Here is a 23,557-nt window from a genome sequence, read left to right on the forward strand (position 1 = left end):
TGGTCCATAACCATTAAAATAAAATTCAGCTGTAAGAAACATGGATTAAAAAAAAACCAACAAAACAACAACAACAACAAAAAAAAAACCAACAGTATTTCAGAAGAAAAGGAGAGGTATTTCAAAGAGACATCAGAGGATAAAAAAACAGCATCCACCAAGGTCTGGTTTAAGACAAAATTAATTTGGTGACTGTTTCTGAGATCAGAAAAATATGGTAACTGATGCCAGTGAAGCCTATCAAATTAGGTCATCTTTTTACTTGCTGCAATCACCTGCTGCTTTTCACCTGATTGTTATTATCAGAGAGAAAAAAAAAAAAAAAAAAAAAAACAGCACAAAAACAACACACACGATTTCTTGTAATGACTCCCCATTTATGTACATAGCATCTGCCATCGCATAAACTTACTGCAGGGTCAGGAAAATGAGGAGAGGATAGGACTAGCTCTATAGTCATCTGTTTTCCCCACGCTGAGAGTAACTGCAGCCTCATGAAATGCTCCTTGTCAGGGGTAACCCTAGCAAGCACACAGGAGTGCTACAGGGAGGGTAATATAAAGGGTGTTTTAAAATATATGAGCTACTGAAGTTAGGAGAGGAGGTTTTCCCCTCCTGAGAGGAAAGGGGGATATTTTCTTCTCGAAAATGTTCCACGTTATTGGAAGAGTGAAAAACGAAATTAAAATAAAATAAAAAAAATCACAAGAGAAGCAGGCAACCCAACTGAGAGCTTTAAGTTCCGTAATTTTCCTCTGAGGGAGTGTATACACTAGCCCTTTATTGAGTGTAAGTGTCCAAGGTCAGTCCTAACATCTGTTAAAGACGACTCCTAAACGCTGCTCTGCTGAGACCCACACGAGCTCCCCTCTGCCACCAAGCCAGCGCTTGGCTAAACCCTACCTCAAAGTCCACAAGCAACCACTCGAAACCTTAGGGAGCAAACCATCCGACCTGACAAAGCGAGCTGGAATTGCACACAAATATACGTGCCTGCTGAAATATTAATTCCTTTGTTACGCAACTGCTGTGTTTCTTCAGGAGATGGCCATCTGGTAGATGCTGCTGTGCACCAAGGGCTTGGTGCACGGAGCTGCGGAGCAAATGCCAGTGGCTGAGGAAGGATTTCCCTGGCATCGCCCTAGCAGCCCTGAAGAGACCATACAGCCTGCTCCTCTCCTGCAGCCAAGCATCCAGAACTGTAGCTGGGGTCAGGTAGCAGTGCCAAGAGAAATGGATATGAAAGGACTTGGGCAGCAACCCAAATTGGGCTGAAGCACCTGGGCTTGGTGACAAGAACCCAGTGGGAGACGGTGCTTCTGTGCAGGACCAGCTGAACCATGGCAAATGGCTGAGGCGTCACCGAGGGGGAAACAGATTTTATCCACCAGGAGTAGCTTTTGTCCAGATACACCCTTGCTGACCTCGTTTTCCTGAGCTCACCCCGTTCCCCATTGCTTGTATGGTTTTTGCTTGTGGCACTAGCCACGGGGTGCTCCTGTGGCCCACGTGAGGAACATCTGCTAAGTCACGCCAGCCATTTTCAGAGAGAAGAAGTAAAAGGCAGTAACGAAGCCAGGGAGAGACTGAGGTATGAGAAGGCCTTAGGTTTCACACTTCACAGCAGCAGATAAGAGTGCACGGTTTCCATGAATGCAGGCTTGTGAGCCAGCTTCCATGGTTCTACACTTGTGAGGATTTGACCCAAAATTTCAGTCAATGAAAGGACGCAGAACAATAAACCTGGGAGAAGGCATCCTATGTACAATATGCTTGTCCCCCGCTTCCTCCCATAAGTCTACCCACATAGGCAGTATATTTGATTCATAAGCAAACAGAGCAAACAGCCACCAAAGTCACTAACTTAATTGCAAAGGTAGCACAGCTTGCTGTTGTTGTTGTTTTCCTCACATCATTCAGGTCATTAAAACACATTCAGTCCCTACTGTACATTTGGTACTGAGCAACCTCTCACAAGAGTTATTTTAAATCTTGTACATAAGGCCGATTAACACCTCGGGGCATAATATTCGCATATTACCTTTCTCACAAGGCACCACTATTCCTCTTTGTTTTATATACAACAAAGGCTACAGAGGGGTACTGGGTAATGACTATTGCTTTACCAGCCCAGTCTCAGGAGGGAACAGCATACCTCATGCAAATCACAAATCATAAGGAAATACAACCTGCTATGATAAGTAGAAACCTATCCCCCCTCACCCTCCCTACGCACAGCGTTGTTTGTACAATGAAAGACCTCATTTAGAGTGGAATACCTTCAAACCAGTCATTTGCTAGGGCAGACCTTAAGCCCTTAATGTCACGCTTCCCATGGGTTTAATAGCTCACCCCATAAAAAATATTCCATCACCGTATTTAGAAGCTGCACATTTTTGTGTAGAAAAATCAAATACAGACCCGCTGAGCAACCCCCCCCCCTTCGCCCGAAGGCAGAGACACACAGAGTCCCTCAGTGAAGAGAGATCCTTCTGCTCAGAGACGAGGTCTCAGCTGCAGCCCTCACTTTGAGGTTTCCAACTGCCTCACAACAAACGAAACCCCTTGCAACCTTTCCATGTCACAGCGGCAGGCAGGCGGTCACCTACCACACGAGGAACTGCGAGGTTATCGCTTCCCCTCCAGACTGCCTGCCTGGTGTCCCTCAGCCATGTCTGCCCTCCTGCAGCCCGTGCTTGAGGCAGTGGTGCAGTGCCTGTTTGCAATGAGGATGCTCTTAGTCCTCCAGCTGAATCTTAAGTTTCGGCACATTGAAGTCTCCCGATACTCTCTCAACAAAATTCTGTGGCCTAAAAGCACCCATTCCTGAGCCTGTCTTCTTATTTTGAGAGGTATACTATGAGCTTTGGGTTTTGGCCTTCGCAAACAGAAAACCTAGAAATAGCGCTGTTATTCACTGCTCAGCTCTTTACAACTGCTAATAAAAAAGTACACTCCTGGTATTACCGGTCTTACTTCTTTTTGAGGTATGCCATTTCTGACAGTATGACCATAAGTGCATCTAACAGATTTGCTTTCCACGGAAAGCAAATTCTGAGGTACACTTAACTTTTTGCAACTCTGACATTTCCCATTCAGCCCGTCTTGCTGTAATCCCAGATGACTGTCTTTCCACCCTCAAAAATTCAGGCTAAATGGCAAGTATGCAATTTGCCTTCATAATTTTTGAAGCTTACAAATTAGTAGTTTCTACCATCAAATATCACGCTTCCCAAAACATAAGCTTTCTATCTCCTTGCTGTTACAATACTGTATTTAAGGCACTTATCAAATGTCACCAATTAAAAGGACACTAAAAGGAAGTGCACTGCTATTCAATGACAAGCATAAAGTTCTGGAAAGAGAAGCTATAAGCTAGCAATAATGTTTTATTCCTACGGTATATGCATTCACTATGTATATGCATTCACTAATGGAGCTTTACAAATGTTTTCCAAAAAGGTGACACATAACTGTAACACTGCATAACAAGGCAAACATGGGGTACTATTAGGATATTTTTAACCTAAGCACAAACCTTGCACAGAGGACAATTTTTCATATCTTATCACCTCAGTCTCATATGATGCACATAGTTTGTCATTGAGTGTTTATTTGTCCTCAGGCAAGAAGAGACAAGCTCAAGGCTGGCCCAATCTCCACAATAAATCAGTTCTCCATTAAAGAAACAAATGCAAATATATCAAGATACATACTGTAAGGGACACATTCGTACTGAACTTCTAGGTATTTATATGTCCCAGGGCAAGGGTCTGGAAACACATCAGGGCCAGCCACAACTGCACATTGGGTCCGATTACTGCATCTGAAAAGCAAAAGAAGAGAGTCAGAAAACAGCCTGGGCAGAAGGACAGGTCTGGCACATCTTCTGGCACAGCACCAGCAGGGGTGAAGATGCAGAAACTGGGACTTCAGCATCAGCTCGGGAAGCTCCCCAAGAGAGCACACAAAGGTTGATGGCAAACACTGACACACGTCCCCATCAGCTTATCACCGCTCTTTAGGCAGCCATTTTCTTGCATGCTGTCTAAATTCCAGCTAATTCATACCCATAAGATAATGCTTTGCCTGTACACATAATAAAGAGGCTTTTTTTCTTTTTTTTTTTTTTTTTTTTCCCAAAAGGGGAGATGAATAGTGGCAAAGCCCCTTCCCCTCCAAGCAGTTCTTACAGCACCAGGAGCTATTTTTTTCAGAACAAGTTGAGAGGAAGATTTATAAATAACGAATATGGGTGTGTGGCCCTCTAGTTCTTGAAATTAGCCTTAAATATCAATGTCACAACTAAATGAAATGTAAAAGCTAAAGCAACAACATTTGTGGCAAAAATAATCACTGTATATTTTACGGCAGGCACAATAAATAGATTTTACAAAATATTTATAAAATGTTTCCACAAAAATAATCATCTTGAATAATGTTGTTTAATGCAAAGCAAAGACTGGAAACAGTAACACTGAGAGGAAAAAGAACTATTCACCAAATACGCTGTCTAGAAATCTCTGCAGAGAGCTCTGGACAGATTGGAGAGCTGGGCGATCACCAACCGCATGGAGTTTAACAAGAGCAAGTGCCGGGTCCTGCACGTGGGACAGGGCAACCCTGGCTACATGTACAGACTGGGTGACGAGATGCTGGAGAGCAGCCCCGCAGAGAGGGGTCTGGGGGCTGTGGTTGCCAGCAAGCTGACCATGAGGGCTACGAAGATGTCAAAGGGCCTAGAGGGGAAGACGTAGGAGGAGCGGCTGAGGGCACTGGGCCTGCTCAGCCTGGAAAGAGGAGGCTGAGGGGAGGCCTCATGGCGGCCTACAGCTTCCTCACGAGGGGCAGTGGAGGGGCAGGCGCCGATCTGTTCTCTGTAGTGCTATCCAGTGACAGGACCCGAGGGCATGGGGTCAGGCTGTGACAGGGGAGGGTCAGGCTGGACAGCAGGAAGAGGTTCTTCACTGAGAGGGCTGTCGCGCACTGCAACAGGCTCCCCAGGGACGCAGTCACGGCACCGAGCCTGTCGGAGTTTAAGGAGCGTTTGGACTGTGCTCTTAGTCATAGCTCTGAATTTTGGGGTAGACCTGAGTGGTGCCAGGGGTTGGACTTGATTGTCCTTGTGGGTCCCTTCCAACTTGGGAAAGTTTCTGTGATTCTATGAAAATAGTATTTTTTCATATATAGCCAATACGCTTGTATTATTTGTAAATGGCTAAGTTTTCTTCAATCATTCTGCCCAGAATGGATGCATTTTCTGAGGTGGTATGTTTTCTTCTGAAAGCAAACATTATTCTCAGTGAAGGTCTTACTGTTCCCCTACATGCAGCAACCATTCCTATTGTAGCACTTGTCTTTCAGGTGAAAAGCACACCCAGGCTGGGCCCTGAAAGATACCAACCCTGCAGCACATATGGCTCACAGTTATGGGTGATTGATTTGTGTGTGTGTGTGTGTGTGAACACCCACATTTGCTTCTGTTGTCATGGTACAAGCACTTCTGTGTACAAGTTTCAACTATTTGAGGGATGCAGCAAATACAAGCACTTCTGTGTACAACTTTCAAGTATTTGGGGGATTCAGGAAACAGCAATCCCATGGAGAAAATTCCTTCACTTTTTTTTTTTTTTTTTTTTTTTAACAAACAGGAGATAGAAATAAATATAAATATAATTAGTCTTTGATTTTTTATCCTTTTGCATGCCAGAAAGAGATCTCCTAAGGGCTAGACCACTACATTTACTTTCTCTAAGATGCTGCCTCCTCCGATGTGACACAGGACCTCTGACCCCACTGCTCTTCTGGCAGAAGCCTCAACATACAGCACAGAACACATTTAGCTCTGCAGTGGAAATGCTTTATGTTTACCTGAGGCTATAGTTTGTCAGGCTTAATGAGGATTTTATTTGAGCCCATAAATTAAAATTGATTCATTAGTCACTGCCTTAAGCTCCATAATTTCTTTAATTTTACGGAAAGATTAATAAGAGCTGATACGCTTGCTCATCAGGCTCTTTTGCTGGATAACAGATAATCCAGAGGGCTAGGATGTTTTCATGTTTTCTTGTTGAAAGAAGCCAGTTATCACAGCAAGTGACTAGTTTTATCATATACACAGAAACATAATTTTATTAAAAGAAAGGATGACTTTGTTGTCCTTACCCTCACTACTACCAGACAGGTGGCTTGGCTGGGATATCACAGGTAGTTTGGACTATGTGAGTGGGCAGCCTTCCAGGAGAGGCACTGAACATCATCCAAAACTTCACTTTCAACAAAAATCCTTTACTGGGCTCAATGTGCCTTTCAAAAAGCAATTGCACCAGCCTAATCAATAGTTTCGCTGGCAGTAGGGACAACCCTGGCCATGTTACATAGAATACAAGAGCAATGGATCAAAGAGACATTTCAAAATCATGAGTCAGGATCCAAAATTATTAGGATTTTGAAAGGGGGGAGAAACATGGAAGGAAGCAAGAACAGACACATTTAGGGCTCATCTGCATATGTTTTCTTGTTTTTCTGTCTGTAAAGAAGCGTTTGCTTTGAATGGCCAAGCCTTTCTCTAAAGCCATTTCTTTTTCATGCTTTCAAGGCAGCAAGAACTCGGAACCAGCATTTTGAATGCAAAAACCAGAAGCAAAAACACACAATCTAGAAAGCTCCAGGTTCATAACCAATGTTTGAAAGCCTGGGTTATAAGCCCAACTGCTTCAGGCTGCTAACACCAGCTTTTATATCCCCCGAGGTGTGCTGTGTTCTGGAATATCACCACAATATAAGAGGTGAATGGGGAACGCGGGGTGCTAGGATGGGCTTTTTCCCCTTATGCCACCAAGTGCTGCAGCCTCCCTGTACATTAGCAGTTCCCTACATAGAGGATGGCAAAACACTTGCCTACCAAGCACAGAAACGTCAGAAGAAGGTGAGATCAAATTGTCAGTGCCACCTGGGGAAAAACAACTGAAAACAAAATGAAAAACTCCCAAACAAAATCTGAAATACTAAGTGGTATCAGTACCTCACATAACTTTCAAAGAAGGGCTCATAAAAACAATAAATAAAATCTTTCCCACACATATTTCGGTACATTTCATACCAGCAGCAAAACTGTGCCCTGTACTTGGCATTTTGAGTTTCTTTTTAAGACCTCAAGATGAAACCTGCAGGTTTTCACTCCAGCATGCTTAAAGGAAGAAGGCAATTTGGTCTAAAAATGTCAGAAAAAAAAAAAATACCCATTCAACCAACTATTACTGTCAGACATCAGCCTACAAAAATTTTAAGGCAAGGAAGAGGTAAGAAACACTCATCGGTAAAACTTCGGTTGCCGTGGTTTTGCTCCTACTTTTTTCCACTTTTATAACAGCTTCTTGGTCTCTTTGGTTTTGTCATTTTTCATTCCAGACAGATTAAAGGCCCAGATGACACTAAGTGACACACAAGAGGTGACTTAGAAAAGGAGATGCATAAAAGAAGATGCATCTGAAGCCTTGAAAAGGGAAGGAAAAACATGTAATTGTACCTTATTCTTTTTCCAGCAAACCAGCCCACGAGCAGCACTAGCTTTTCCTTCTAAATCACGGTATTTTACACTGATTTCTTGTGATTTCTTGGTGCTAATGGCAAAGCAGGCTCCTTTTATTTGCTGAGACGAATTAGGGCAACTGCAGCCAGGGAAAAGATAACTCAGGGATATGCCACCTTTCACCTCTACCTTCGAATTCTGCCCAAGTCAGTAATTGCAAAAAGTCATTACCATGGCAAGAGCCCTTGGTGGCCTGCTGCCTGCTACGCATCTAATGAGTTGGGCGCCATCCAGCTTCTGGTAGGGATATGTCTCTGCTGCAAAGAGGGCTGCCCTAAGTGGCACCCTGTGCGTGTTTTTTGGAGCCCACTGAAGCTAGCCAGCTGTGGAAAGGGGTCAGCATCCCCCTGCATTACACCGCAAAAAAGCAGCTCCACATCTTGCTCGATCCCCCTCCAACAGGGCAGAATCTGCTTGCATCACTGGCTCTAGGATAACAATATTCCAGGAAACCACAGTCACCCTTTTCCACATCCATCTATACCTCTTCCTACTGCCTTTTCACGAGCACCTCTTATTTCTAGTGCTGATTCTTCGGCTCCTTCAAACAAATCTACTTCTTTGCAAAGGTATAGGTACCTAACAAGATCTGAAAATAAAGCATAACCTGAGATCTCCATTTTCACCCCAACTTGTGAGACTGAACGCCGTATGCTCAGGAAAGGAGAATGCCCCAAACCCTCCTAAAAATCAGCCTGAGGCACCCAGCATCTGAGAAACCAAAGTTCATATTATTTACATACATGTTTTGGAGAGAAAAGCAATCTCCTGGAAAGTACATAAACTGTTCAACTAACAAGAAAAGAAGAGTAGCTTTGTTATTTTTCCAACTATACTGTTTTCCTCTTATCAAGGTAGCTGTTCTGTCTTTCAGATACGGAAAAATGTTTATCCTAGAAAAGAGGTGTTGATCCAGTACAACTGTAACAGAAAATCAGGATTATTTTTGCAGAACTTCTTCCTGTTCACTGGAAAACGAATTTCAGGAGTTTAATGTGAAACAATAATAATTCATGTGGTATTTGTTTTCCATTTATGACAGTGGGATTGAAGGAAACATTTGAGTTCAGAACCAGCTTCGGGGCTCAACTCTGTTTGCAACTCTCAATTCAGACTTTTTTTTTTTAAAAAAAAAAGAAAGAAAAGAAAAAACAACAACAATAAAAACTTAATTTCCCTTCAGCATACTTCCATTCCTTCTCCCTAGCAACATTTTTATGATTTTTAAGTGACAAGGTCATCTTATGATAGTGAGGGAGAAGCACTTTAAGACATAAACAGCTGCTTATTCCTGGTCTGACATCTTTGATTTTTTCCAATGCTGACATTGTTGATATATTTACCAAACCAGAAAGAAAGAAAGGAAGAATAGTTTGGCAGGTGATGTTTATTTTAGGCCTTTCCAGAAACTTTAATAGCACAGACATGTCAACAGCATCAGGCTAGACATGTCTGGGGTGTTGTGTTTGCCAGAAAAAAAAATAAAAAAAAAAAATGCAAAGACAGCACAAAATAAAAGATCAATCCCAAAGAGAAGCCTTTCAGCACTAATCATCACAGGCACAATAGCAGTAAGCCTTCCAGCTCCCCCCGCCCAGGCAGATGGGTCATTCGCCCCAGAAAAGAAAAGCGAGTGCCAAAAACCACGGGGGCAGCCTCCACAGAGCTAGGGACCTGGGAGAAGAGCAGGCAGAAATCTTTGCACAGGGCTGCAAAAAGCTTTGAGATCCAATTGTCCATTTCATCCTCAACACACGGTCTTCCTCCTGGTCCTTATCTCTCAGAGGCATTCTTCGGAGGTGGAGCAACCCTTGGTGTGGCCGGGAGCTCCTGTGAACGGGGTGTGCTGGAAGCCACTCCAAGTGGGGACATCACCCACCTCCCTCTGACACCAGGGGGAAAGCAAGGATGCAACTTATCAGACCTCAAAGCCCCTGAGTAGGGTCTCAAACACCTTTCAGGTGCTTAGCCTCTATCTCTTAACCAGCTCTCACGGCCCTGGTGGTTTCAGAGCTGTGTCTTGCTCAGAAGATGGATTTTCCTGGAGCCACTGTAGTCGCCTTCCTGACCCCGGCACTGAAATGCCCACTCCTAATCCACAGCTCTGAAATACCTGATCTCACCCACACATAGCTCAGCTCTTAATATGTGCTTTTAATAGTTAAAATGTTTATTGGCCTACAACTTCAGGGTGCTTTTACACTATTTGCACTAGCTTTTAAAGACAGGAAGAACGAGAATTAGGCTATTGCAGGAGGGGTCTTAAACACAGCACGGAAAATTGCAGGCCACACGGCCATGAACCTGGCTTTAAACTGGAAAGCCCTGAGCTGCCATTTCCTTTACTGCTGTTGCCAAACCCTGCTTGTAACTCATTCTACCCTCCTTCTCCTGTAGCACAAGGCAATTCTTAATGCCTACGTGTGCCCACCGAGCCAGCTCATCTGTGTTCATTAGCACTGGTCACCAAAACCCAAAGATATTTTTTCCCCCTTCCCTCAGCTGAAACACCTATTTCATATAGGCTATTTTTTATGTAAAGACGAGGAAGCCATCATGTGACTAGACATGCTAATATAGCCAAGACATCAATATCCAAGCCTGTTTCTCAAGGTCTATTATACTTTTCTAATGGTTTTACAGTAAGAGACAGACTTAATTCATTATCCTTCATGGCAACGCTGCAAGACATCCTTTTCCTTCTCTGAAACACGAAAATCTTCTCTCTGGATGACTGCTTAAAGAAAAAGCCTGTCATGGTGAATAAATCATCCAGGAGTGTGTTCTTCCCTGTCAATATGTGATATTTCCAAATCAACCCTTTAGGAAGGGCCAAAAAGAAAAAAAAAAAAAAAAGATAATAATACCCTGGAGAAAGTAAACAGGAAGCAAAGAGAAAATTCCCTGATAAGAGGAGTCTAAGTGGAGGCAACAAGATGGCTTGCAAATAAGAGGAAAAATTAAAGAGAAAAAAAAAAAAAAAAAAAAAAAGGAAAGGAAAAAAGAAAAGGAAAGGAGGCAGCGGAGTGTGGAGGGGGAGAAGAGAACCACAAGCCCTGGGAAAAGCCTCTGGTTCCCCACATTTGCTTTCAATAACGTTCTGCACAAAAGCAAAGCCAAATCCTCCGCATGTGTAGCTTTCAAAAACAAAGAATTCCTCAACAGAACCTTTCCCTGCCTCTGCAAAACCTTAAAAGCAAAGGACCTAATGACAGGGAGATGAAAATCCAGTTCCTGTAACATTCTCTTCATTACGAATTGGTCTTTTTTATTGATCTCTCGGAGCATGGAGAAGCTGGCTCTCCAACCTCTGCTGTGCGGTGTAATTATCTGTGGTGTTTAATGCTAGCACAGACGAGTCCCGCTGCACGCTGCATTTTGTTGTTTTATTGACGGGTTTTAATTATCTATCCAGGTGCCCGAGCTGTCAGCGAGGCTGCTTCTTATGTGATCAAACTAATAGAGAGAGAGGCACCGAGCACTCTAATTGCAGCCACACCAAGCGGCTCCGTGGAAGCACGCCAACGAGATGCATTTAAACCGCTATGGTTATTGTAAAATCTTACGATGTTTTATTTGAAATAGATTCCTCTCCCTATAGCTTAGACCCATTTCATTCCTCTGATTATTATTTTATATTAAGCAAAGCAAGACTGAAGAAAAACAAACCACTGAAACCACACCAAAACCCGAGCCAGGCAAACAGCAGAAAAAGCCTGCGGAGCCAACCTGAATTTGAGCAGTAAAGGTCACCGAGGGGACTGCCTAGATGTATGAAGGAGAGCCTGGGAGCAAGATGGAAAACAGGTCCTGGAAATAATTTAATACCAGTTTTACATAGGAAAAAAAAGAAAAAAAGGAGAAAAAAAAATGTAATTAAGCCATTTCAACTCATTGATAAGGCCCTTAAATTTTAACAAGAAACATTTAACAGCAAATTCACAAGATTTAACAGATTTAAGAGCAATCCAGGGCACCCCTTGACATGCTGCATCTGCTCCAATGCCAGGGATTCCTCAGCTCAGGAGGTTGAGGTCTGGGGCAACACCTGCCAGTGGGGACAGCATGGATTTGTCACCCAGCCTCCAAAGGATAGTCCCCAGAGGCAACAAAAGCTTTCTCTTCCATGCTGCACCCTTGTGTACGTTAACTTTTCTCCCTCACATCCGCAAAGGCAAGCAACAAGCACCCCAAGAGGAAAGCCTGACAAGTGCCTTGTACTAATGTGCCTGGCTACAGCCACCCTGTGGCAACGGGGAACCCGAACTTGCCTGTTGCAAGAAACACTCGTCATTAGGTCAGAAATGACAAAACGACAGCCTGTCCAAGCAATCCGGTGTGTTTGGAAAAAAAGGTTTGGGTTAGCATGGAGAAAAACTGCACTGAGCACCTCTGAAGTAGTCCCAGTGTTGCTCCAGCAGCGAGGAGCTCAGGACACAAGCAGGTTTGCAATGCTATCGCCTTTTCTTGTATGCATTTGTAGGGCTGAAAACAAAACCAGGCAAGCCTTCAGGCTGTAAAGCTCATCTTTTAAAGGACTACATCTCCCCTTTTACAGGTACTTTACTTCTTCCAACTCCATAAACTCCTGTAGCACCCTAATAAAAATCCACTTTACAAAACACTGGCAGGATATCTGGAGAGGAGAGTAAACACCTAAAACAAACCAACCCATAAAATGCTCAGTGGTTTAGCCAGAGTTAACACTAGTTAAAATAACTGTGAACAGAAAACAGTCTGGCTTTTAATTTGGGTTAGGAGGTCAAATTAAAGGCTAGAGGAGGTCTGGGCTGGATTTCAGCTGGCACTCCACCCTACTTTGTCTTCATTGCCATTTTAACGCAAGCCAATGCAAGCTAAAGCCCTTTTTTTTTTCTGCTTCCTCAGCGCTGCCATCAGGAGCTGGGATAGCCAGAGCAACAGGTAAAGGGTTATTTCCTCCACGAGAGCTCTGAAATGCATTCAGAGCAGACTACCTTTACCTACTCATCCCCTGTATCTGCAGCACAGGGAGGTGGCCCAAAAAAAGAGGTGACAGACACCAAGGAGCCTCACACTCACAGAGCAGCCCACCTTGGTGGGTGGAGGTCCCAGCCTGCAGCTGGTGCTGACAGCTCCTGATGCCCAGGACTTTTTCCCATGTCTGTGCAAGACATTGGGATGTGCTCACAAGCCTACCATCTTCGCTGTGCCAGGCAATGCTGTCCCTGTGCATGCTCAGCCTGCTGGAGGGCTGCTAATTCATGCTGCAGGCAGCAACAGCCTTGGCTACTGCAGTGGGAACAGCCAGAGCTTGGGTCAGAACCACACATTTCAGGGCAGAGAGGAAAGGTGGCTCATGTGTGATGCACTTCACCTTCCCAGGCATCAATAAAAAGACTTGATTTTCTTTTCCTGTCATTCTCAAAAGCTGCTGCTACACTCCACCTCTCCTCTCCTCAGAAGCCAGTCATCCTGAAGGCAAATCGGAACATTTAGACACCTTTTAAATATATTAATAACAGCTGATACAAAAGGTACTTAGTCCTGTTCTTAAAAAGGGAAGGGAAAATCTTGTATTACTTCCACTGCATCCCCACTCAATAATTGTCACATTTCCTTGCAGTACAAGGAAGGAATTACACAGCCTGTAACAAACTGATGCTGCAGTTCACTGTCAGCACCCAACGCTTCCCTCCTGGCCAGTGACAGATTCCTGCAACAGGAAGAAGTGAGATTAGAGAACACTGTCTCTAAACAGGCTAAAATAATCTGTATTCATGGGCTGGTAGGTTTAATGTATTAGCCTTTCACCTCTGTGAATAGGGTTAAAGAAAGGTTTTGGGCCAAAATCATTTGTACCGCACTCCATCTCAAATTTGACATAATAATTGAATGTCTGAATGAAACAAAAATGAATACGTCCAAACAGCACAGGAGGTCAACGCTGGGCAACTCCCTGATGAACTCAGGAGTGAACTGGAGGCATCGATGCAGCACTGTTTCTAAAACCCAGAGCAACCTCTCTCTTCATCACTCTTGCCAACGGCATGATACCGAGGTGATTTTTTTGTGAAGGTCCACGGTTTCTAGTTATGAAAGCAAATGCCCCTCAGCCTTGTGGGGGGAAGGCTGCGATAGGGAGCTTCCCAACCAAGTGAGCCATAGGATCAACACGTGACAGGTTATGCCTTTAGCATCACGGCTAAATCAGTTCAGACAAAAAGACAGTATTAATGAATGGAACAGCCTGCCGGGGTCATATACTATTAATACAGCATCTGTTAACAGAGCCTGAGTTCGTACAGCACCTTGTGCAAAGAAGTCTTGGCCAGTCTCCGGCTCAGGCACTAAAGCAGTAAAAATAATAATCAGAAACAAACCAAACTTTCTCAAAAAAAAAAAGAGTCCTGAAATGAACCAAGTATGGTTTTGATATTCAAAAGGGATTATTTTTTTATTCCAACGTAGCCAACTCTGCCTCTTTGATCTCCAGCCCAAAGCTTGAATAAAGGCAGCCTGCACTTTGATTCTAAGCTCTAGAGAGAGCACAGCATCACAAAACCTTCATGCGCTTTCCAGCCCAGTGTTGCCTAGCCAAAGCATATACAGAAGGAAACTTTCTTTTTTTTTTTTAATTAAATAAATAAAAAGCCTAATCTTAGACGTATTACTTGAAACTGCCATCGTCAAGCTCCTCACAGTGTCTAAACATAGCACCAACCTTTCTGCGGGTGCATGCAGAAACGGGGGAGCAGATGAAGGGATGCATTTTGGAGTGCACTGGCCCAGCAGATCCACTGGGCATTCTCAGTCGTGCTCAACACACAGGTGAGAGATGCCTGGGATCACACACCTCTGTCCTTCCACCACGCCATTCCCTCCCCGCCTGTCCTTCCCCATCCTTCCTGGGGGAGTTTTCAGCTCCACATGCACACCAGCTTTTCTCCCTACCCCATTCTCTCCTGTCACCCTCCCGAAAGGGACACTGCTTGCACATCATACACTTTATTTGCCCTTAGTTAGGTGGTTAGAATACATACAGATTTGGCTAAAAAGACTCCCCCAAGACAAAATCTGTTAGGAAAGCAGCTTCTGAACATCAGTAAGACAGCAACTACTAGGAAGAGAGTAATAGGGCTACTGGGAAACCTCAAGCCTTCTTTGTAGAGATGAGGAAAATACTGTATTAGTGGAGTCCTGGCTATTTCGTACTGCAGAGTCTGCCTAACGCCATGCTCATGGAATTAAACTTGCTATATATAAAAAAGCTTCCTTGGAAGAAGCCAAAGTTTTCCAGAACAGCTTTGCCTCCCACCAGAGCTGAATTTTTCAAATGAGTTTGGTTCTTGGAGTAGCTACAGAAAGGCCCAGCTGTTTGAAAATAGCCTGAGACTCCGTGGTTCTCATGGAGAGCACCAAAGCCCATGGCTATTAAGCGCTTTTCAGACAGCAGTGGGCTATGTCATGGAGTGCCTAACCACTTGGGTAATCCAACCCAGATAGCTCTGTGGAAAAAAAAAATAACAAAACAAAACAAAAAAAAAAACCTGCTTGGGATTGCAGAGCAGTATTAGGTGGGGCAGAAACTGGGAAAACCACATTCCTGAGCATGGAGCATGTCTCCCGCAAGACAACTTTAAAAAAAACGTGACTGATGCTGCTCAGACATACTAGCTGAAGTCCAGGGAGATGGATGAAAGGGTAAAGATGCAGGATAAATTCATCAGATGTCTCCATAAATCATTTCTATAGTTCACATTTGTTCTCTGCCTTTCATTACTTACATTTCTAAAGCCACTGGGTGCCTTGGTGCACTGGATCTAATAAAAAGGAAGATAAATTTTAACATCCTTTTTTGAAACATCTTAAAATGATCTAGCTTTCTTCTGCATGCTAATGGCAAGCATTACAAGGAGCGCACTGTCTCCACACAACTAAGCAGGGCTGGAGGTGAAGGCAGAGTCCCACTGCGGCCCGGAGATTCACAGCCCTGGCTCTCCCCTTGGCTAACGTGAAAGCTCTTATTTCTGGCCCTCATTTTTTGGCAGCCCGAACTTTGTCACCGAATCCCGCCGTCGCTTCTCACAGACCCTCTGACTCAGGGGCGAAATTCCAGACTTGAGAAAAGGAGGAAATATTTGGGGAGATTGGGAGTTTGCGAAAGAACATGAGCTGCCCGACAGCTGCTGGGAGATGTGAGCTGCCCCAGGGGGTCCCAGCGGAGCGCGCGGTGTTACACACGCGCGCGCACGCACACAAAAATCATTAAAGTTTCCGTCTCTAAAGTTTCACATTTAATGAAAAGATAGCGTGCGAGATATCTGGAGAATTATTGGGTTCTATTAACAGCTCATGATGCTCGCTCTGCCAAGCGCTCGGCCCCGAGAACCTCTCCGGCACCACAGCCCTGGTGGAAGCGATGCGGGGGACCCAGGGACAGGCAAGTAGAGCTGGTAGTAGAGCAGGTAGAGCTGCCCTTCTCCTCCCTGGTGTCAGGAATCGGGCAGGGAGCTCGCTGTTGTGTTGCTGGAGCTGTTGGCGTTGTTCTACTACAGAAGCAAAGACCTTTGTAACAGAGCTTAATCCGGCGCAGGTTAAACAAAACAAATGACTGCACAAGTGAGCAATTAAAGAGCATTCCACAGCCAGCACTGGGAAAGCCTCGCCGTTGATTAATTAGGTTCAAAGGGGCAAGGCTAACCTCCCAGTCCCCTGAGAAAGAGACCACTTAGCCCCTTTTAAAAAAAATTAAAATAAAAGTCCAGCATTCTTATTTAACACTTGAGCATCGGTTAAACAGCTGCTAAAACAGTGAAACAATTACTTGGGACTGACCTACATTCAGCTGTATGACTTTATTACATTCAGGAGAAACTTAATTAAGCGTCTGTTACTTAATAAAAGCAAATAAAATCCTCCATTTTATGACAAGGAGCTGCACTGCTGCAGCCATGTGAAGCTCTCAGATTTGGCAGTGGGCTTCCCAAGAGAAGGCTGCTCCCCTCCATCTCATTCCTTCCCGTTGCATTTGAAAGCTAAGCACATACATGAAATTTTTATGCATTAAAACTCTTTGAGTGGGGCTAGCTCCGTCTCCTAGGCACTACCAAGGTGCAGAGGGCTGTAGCCTCTGATATTTGCCTGGGTTAACTTATGGGATCTGCTGTACCTGCACGCTATGGTCTGCACCCAGCAATGCCACGGGCTTGGCCATGAATGCTTCAGCCCTGCCAGAAGAAAGCCATCCGCAATCAAGTGCACTCCTCTCTTAAGAAAACGCATACAAGAAGAGTTTTAGCAGTCCATGTCACTGAACAGACTCCCCAGCCCGTCCACCCAAGACCTCCCTTGAATAGAAGCATTTTTAAGTTACAAATTACCAATTTAAGTCGCTACCCTACATTGCAATCGTGACCAACTTCTCTCGAGGATTATCAGCCAGGTACCACATTCTCCTCCCTAAAACACTCATTTTGCTTTCTTGTTCTCCTGCACTCACACAAACAGCTCACTGGCTCCGATTTACCAAAAGACCTGGTTTTGAGGGAGAAAATTTGGCCCCAGTATTTTACAAATAATAATAAAAAGTGCTTAAATTGCAAACATCTGTCTGAAAAGACTCCCTGGCTTGCCCAGCCCCTCTGGATGAATAGGTTCATTGAACTGACCATGGATGCTCTGACAAATTTTGGAAGCTTTGGTGAGGCCGTGGGAAAATTTCTTCCCTGTGAGGGATAAAACACAAGCGGTGGTCCTTGCTGAGCTGCAGCCACAGCTGGGCAGCTCTGCACCGCTTGCACCACAGCCAGAAAGTGACTTGTGAACATCTGATAGCTCCTGCAGTGCTTCCCAGCCAAGGGGTGACTTGCCAACTGGCTTTTGGTCCTCGTGAACTCCGTGTTGGATGACAGACACCACAGAGCTGCTACCGGACCTTTCTGCCACATCCAATTCTACTCATGCCCTGTGGACATGTATTTTTATAAAAAAACCTTGATTGTCTCAAGAGGGTGCAGAGGTGACAGCTACAGTCCCCGAGGGCCACCTTAGAGCTGACTCCTTCCTTCTGCAGCCTCATTACGTGGGCCCCTTGCATCAGCTGAAGGAGAACTGCTCTGGCTGACAAGCTACCTGCCCTGCTTGTGACTAGCAAGACTTCCCTTCTTCTTGTTAGCCAGCACGCTTTGTCTCAACTCACACAAATTAACAATAATGTGACACCTCGCAGGCTTAAAAATCACAAAAATCTCTGAAGTCCTGCATCCCACCAGGACCATAATGCCGAGCATATTCGTTTGACCTTACCTTGTCCCTCACTCCTCCTTTGTTCCTACTCTTTGCAGTAATTCAGTGGTTGCAGGTTTTGTTCAGTATCTGCAAGTTGGATTTAATTCCCTGGATGGCCATCGACCCTTAGTTTGCATCCTCCAGCACAACACCATTATGGGGGCAGATTCCAACTTCTTCCCTTTGCAATGGGCTTCGCTTCTTCTGAGTAACTGAGGAAGCATTTTGATAGGGGCTGAAAATGCCATCCTACCTTCCTGGCAAAAGTTGGACTGCTAGAATAAAGACTCTGCTGCTATCTGACTTGGTGAATATTTGACCCATTTATGTATGAGCGAGAGCAGCATTGGAAAAAGTGATACATTCGGTTCCATGTAATGTCATTAAAATTATGATGACTTAAAATCCTGCAGGACTTCAGTAATCCATTCGGCAGCCTGCCTCTCCCAGGTATTTTTCCACTAAAAGTGAAGAACAGTGGCGAATGGTGTCTCAGGTGAGGATATCTTGACTTAGCTTCATGGCTAAAGAAACTCTTCATGTACTCACTACTGCTAACCCTGACGACTGAAGGAAAATAGCTTACGGGCAACGTTTTATTTTCTTTCTTAGTATATACAAAAGTAGTATGTTCAGTCACAGGTGGCACCCAATTCTTCCTTCTTTTTCTCAGCGTATCTATGGAAAATCAATTCTTTTTCAAATGTTGAGAAGATGGGATTTTTCTTGTGCCTTCCTTCCCCATAATAGCATTGGTGTCACTCCAGGCTTTGTAAATTGTGTATGAACAGCCAGTGCCCTTCATTATGCTGAATTTAGTGTATGCAGGCATGCAGACACTGCCAAGAAATAGTTAACTGTGAACAGATTGATGAGCAAACCCTAAAATATTAAATATTCATAGTAAAGTAGTAATATAATATTAAAATAGTGAAGTAAGAAAACCCCTTTGTCCCAGGCAAGCCTCGTATCTGTCACTCCCTGGAACCACACAGCCCAGGAAAGTGATGCTTCGGTTTCCCAGCTAACGACTACTTACCCTGTAAGTAATAATCAAAGGCTCAGGCACTTGATGCCGTGGCCTCTGTCTTTACGAATACTCCAAAATCTCTCTAAAAAAGCCACTGAGTTTCATTTCACTTACTCCAACATGACCAAGTAAATAAATAATGCTATTTATGCACTGCACACCATTTGTCAACCCATTTGTCATTTCTGATCTTTCATTGCTCATGCAGTAAAACTATGCAGGATTTTATTCAAACCTCCCTTGCAGGTGTGATGAATGCTTTATTTATACAGCAGCATTTCATCTTGCAGAACTGTTACTATGCAAATACAGGCCTTCAGGACCCCGTGTGGTGTAAGCAGGAGGTGTAAAGAGATCAAAACTGGAGGCAGTACCATTATTAAAGCTGAGAGGTGAATGGAGGATGGCTCAGCTAAATTGTGAAATATATGCCATAAAAAACATACCCCTTCAGAAAAAGTGTTCACTCTCCATCATCGGGCAGAATAAAGAATGAGGACCTGCTCTCAAAGACCATTTTAAAGGTCAGCACGACGCTGCGAGACCATGCCCAGCTTATCAGTGCAGCCATGACATTGGCGCTCGCTGTCACTAGTGAGCGCGCTATTTCCAGCCAAATCACCTCCCGTTGACTTCCCCCAATCAGGATTCCAGCCAAAGGAACGAAAAACCTGGAAAGAGATGCTGCTACAAATGATCACAGCTGAGTGAGTGACGAATGAATTCCCTCGGGCAGCCTCTTCCAGGGGCTGGAAGTCCAGGCAGGGAGCGGTGCAGACTCTCCTGGGAGTTTTGCTACCAGGTAGAATGAGCTTGGGGACAGATCTTCTTCTGGTACCTTCCTTTCTCCCCCTGGAAAATGGGAAGCATTATACTGACCTCCCCACAAAGCCTTCTAAAATCCACAGATAAAAAAAAATACTGTTACTACTATTATTTACTGAAGTGAATCTCCTGCATCAACATGAAGAGCATGGAGGCGATATCTCATCAGCTCCAACCCAATTTTCCTCGCAATTCCCGACTGCCCTAGATAAATCTGAAGGGGCTGCCACCAGGTCTCCTATTTTTGAGGTAGCTGGGGAAAGAAAAGGTGAGAGAAACAGCTGTGGGCTCCGTCTCAAATCTCTCCTTCCTCCAGTTTTTAAATTTCAAGATGGGGGGGATTCATAAAGAACTGTGTAAACAGACTTCAGAATCATGTTTATTGCCTAAGCAATAAAAGATTAGAATTGACAAATGGAGAGGTTTTTGGAGACACAGATGCTACAATCATTTTAATATAATTTGGATTTCCAAATCAGTAATTACTCTATCACATATTTATAATTTTGTAGATGCTACTAGAAATGCTGATGTCTTTTTCTATGCATAGTAATGAGCAACAACAAGGGCTGTTAATATAAAGCCTGTAATGTTTGTATTCATATGTAAATAGGTTATGTAAACGTTTTAGACATTTCTCACTAAACCGCTGAGTTCTACTCTAAGTGGCTCTATTCCTAAAGTAGAAAATCACACTCTGCATAGAAATTGTTTACTGGTCTGTCAGCAGAGCCGCCAAAGCAGCGAGCTGGATTTATAGGGGTATTTACATCTCTCCATTAGTGGTGATAGCAAAATAATTGGCAACCTATAAATGCCCAGACAGACACGCAGGTTGGTATTTAGAAAGTTGCTTGCTTGCATGTGGTTACACGCACATTCAACACATGCACACATCTTCTGTGCACACACACCAGAGCTATACCTGCTTCTAATTGACTTAGGATAAAACTGAATAAAGCACATTAAAACACCAACATGCGTCTCCAAGCAAGAATAAATTAAATTCAAAACTAGAAATTTATTTAACTCCAAAAAATGCTTCAGACAGAGGGGATTAAAAAAAAAAAAAAGTGGGGTTAAGTGTCCCATGGTCACCCTTTTCACTCTGGGATCTCTGTCCCACACAGATGTTACCATTTTTCCTCCAACCCCTTCTGCTCAGGCACCTGCAACTGCGGTCTTCAGTTGTCCCACCAAGTGTAGAGAGCTTGGTGAAGGCCCCTTGGGCTTCCACAGGCCACTTCTAACACAGCTGGAGCATGGATATACCACGGTGGTACTGTCATTTACATGGCTTGATGTGCCTCCCCAAGCAAAACCCTGGCTCTCACATCTTTGAATATCGTATGCCTCCCTCCTACTAACCTTGATGAGATCTGTTCTTCACTGTGTGATACAGAGAACCACAGCTTCAGACTTGTTGTTTGGTCTAACAAATCACATCCAGCTTCATCCCTTTCTCTTCTGCTTGAACATACATGTATCTATTTGCAAAAATGATTAGTAACAGTAAAGGCTTTGGAAAGACAGCCAGGAGACCCCCACAGCTCTGCTATAACACGTGTAACTCTCATTTGTATAGAAGACAATAAATGTCTTCTTTTCATCAGCAAAAATGAAATGGAAATGACAACAAGGAAGCCAACATTCATCTGTTTCTCCAGCAACTTTCAGCATCCTCTACCATTTAGGAATACTTGGAGAGTACTTTCAAGATCTGTTCAGTCCTTTGCTTTCAACAAGACTGCCAAAAGCTGCCAAGGCAGCTGGTGGCATTTTGACCTTGCTCTCTCCTGCTTTCCCTGCTCCTCCTTCCTCCTTGATTTCTCTTTGTTTCACTTTGAGGCGCTCCTGCTCTGCTCCTGGAACCGCATTAACACCTGAAGAGCCAGTGCACGTTTATATCTGATGCGACTGTAGTGCTACTCACCCTGCCCTCTTAACTGCTGCCTTACAAAGCAAAGCAACACCATGCCATAAGGCAACTGGGGACAGCGAGGCCGACAGTGATACTGCAAGCGGTGCAATTATTGCCATTTCACCGGTGAGCTGCAGTGATATGGGATGGCCTGTGACAATCACAAGGATGTTTCCACTGAAAATAGGGGAAAGAAAAAAAAGGGAAACAACAACAACAACAAATCAGGCAGATAGCTTTACAGAAAAAAGCCTAATAAATTTCTGCAGGCCAAGAGTGTAGACTCTGCTATGCCCCTGCCAAGAACCATTACTGATCCGAGTAAAAGGACTACTGACGAGGTGAGTAAATCCATGCGCACTTTTTTTTTTTTTGGAAGGAAAAAACCTCCCCCTGGCAAGGCTCTGTTTGTACACTGGTAGAGCAGTATTGATTTCAGCAGTTATTTCAGTCCCTCAGCACGGGAACTCTGCAGTGAATCAAACCCTCTGCAGCTTTGCCCCTGCAATTACGCTTGTGCTACCGAGCACCGCGATGCCCACTGCTAAGAAACTGGGTCACAGACTTCTTTGGATTATGTTCCTTCGAAAGGGGACACTCTGGGATATGATAAATGATCAGCGCTCTCTGGTGATGATGTAAGTGTTAAAATCTGGTTGCATTTATTAAAAAAACAGCCCAATAACAGAGAAGTGAAAGTCGTTCTGCCTGTTCACCTGGAACTTGTTACATAAAGCGAAATAGCAGACAAGCACTCACAGCAAAATGAAAGCTTTTTGCTCCTGTTTGGTGAACCTTCACCCATAAATTTTAGGATGAAAAGGTAAATAATCAGACATATGGCACATTTGTTCAGCATCACTGGTGGTCTGACATCACTACGTTACTTCATTAGAGCTGTACACTTACCAAATCTGATCAGATTTCTCATTACCTAACTGTTTCCAAGCAGGATGATTATTTTTACTGTAACAGTTTGAAGAGTCACCCCCAATGGGGGACCAAATCCTGCTCTGGTTTTGTGGCATAGCTCCTGACCTGATGAATTGGTAGTCCAGCCTGCAGGCCCTGCAATAGACTGGGTGCTCTAAATAATGTTCTGAAATTAGGGTAGCATGTGGGACTCCTGTGTCATCCAGGAGAGAGGACCTTGGTTGGAGGAGCTAGCCTTTGCCCAAGGTCTCCACAAGGAGCCAAGTCAGCAAACCTCCAAAACATTTCTGCTAAGAGTATCAGTAAAAGGAAGGTGGAATGAATAAGTTTTGGCATTTGCATTTAATAAAAATAATGCTTGCTTCACAAAAACCTCTTCCTGGCGTAACCATATCTAAACTAAACCAACTCAACATCATCATGAATTAAATGAGGCTAATAACTGAGGGCCTTTTGCTGGTCGAGCTTTCCTCATCCTCTATAAGACTGGCTACCTTGGCCTTAAATTATTTGCTAATAGAGCTGTCCTCAAACTGTGAGTCCTAAAGGTGTGGTGCAATGCCTTCCTATGCTGCAAACCAGTGTAACCTCATTGGCAAGACTGCTTAATGCAGAGCAGAGTGCAGACAGATGTCCAGTGTGACTGCCAGAGGCTTCCACATACATCAGGAAAATCCCATTCGGCTTTTCCTTCCTCCGGTGACAATGTATTGCTGAGCATCTGCTCTTAAGACCCCCTCCTCCACATTACTTCACAGCATGATTACGAAGGCATAAACCTGGAATCTCCCTCAGCACACACCCCAAACCCTCTCACCCTCCTGCCTCTTCCCGTATTGCCCTCCAGTTCAGGCAAGTGCTGATATCAGCAATGCAAAGGGAATCACACACCTTGGTTCAGACGCAGCCTGAATATCCATCTAGAGAGACTAAGCATTTATATTAGTAGGTCGAGGCCTTTCTGCTTCTTTGCTCCCTTCTTTTTTTA

The 23,557-nt window shown here is 44.1% G+C and overlaps 1 protein-coding gene across 1 annotated transcript in view; it reads right to left on the reverse strand.

The window, feature by feature from the left end:
- The window catches only part of ADGRL3 (adhesion G protein-coupled receptor L3), a 519,229-nt gene that overhangs the window by 201,347 nt on the left and 294,325 nt on the right, over positions 1-23,557 (reverse strand). The window contains exon 7 of the mRNA XM_084516776.1: positions 3,717-3,826. Coding sequence (XP_084372902.1) covers positions 3,717-3,826 — 110 coding nt within the window. The remainder of the gene's footprint in view (positions 1-3,716; positions 3,827-23,557) is intronic.

Source organism: Aythya ferina (assembly GCF_964211825.1).
Source record: "Aythya ferina genome assembly, chromosome: 4".
NCBI classification, from domain to species: domain Eukaryota; kingdom Metazoa; phylum Chordata; class Aves; order Anseriformes; family Anatidae; genus Aythya; species Aythya ferina.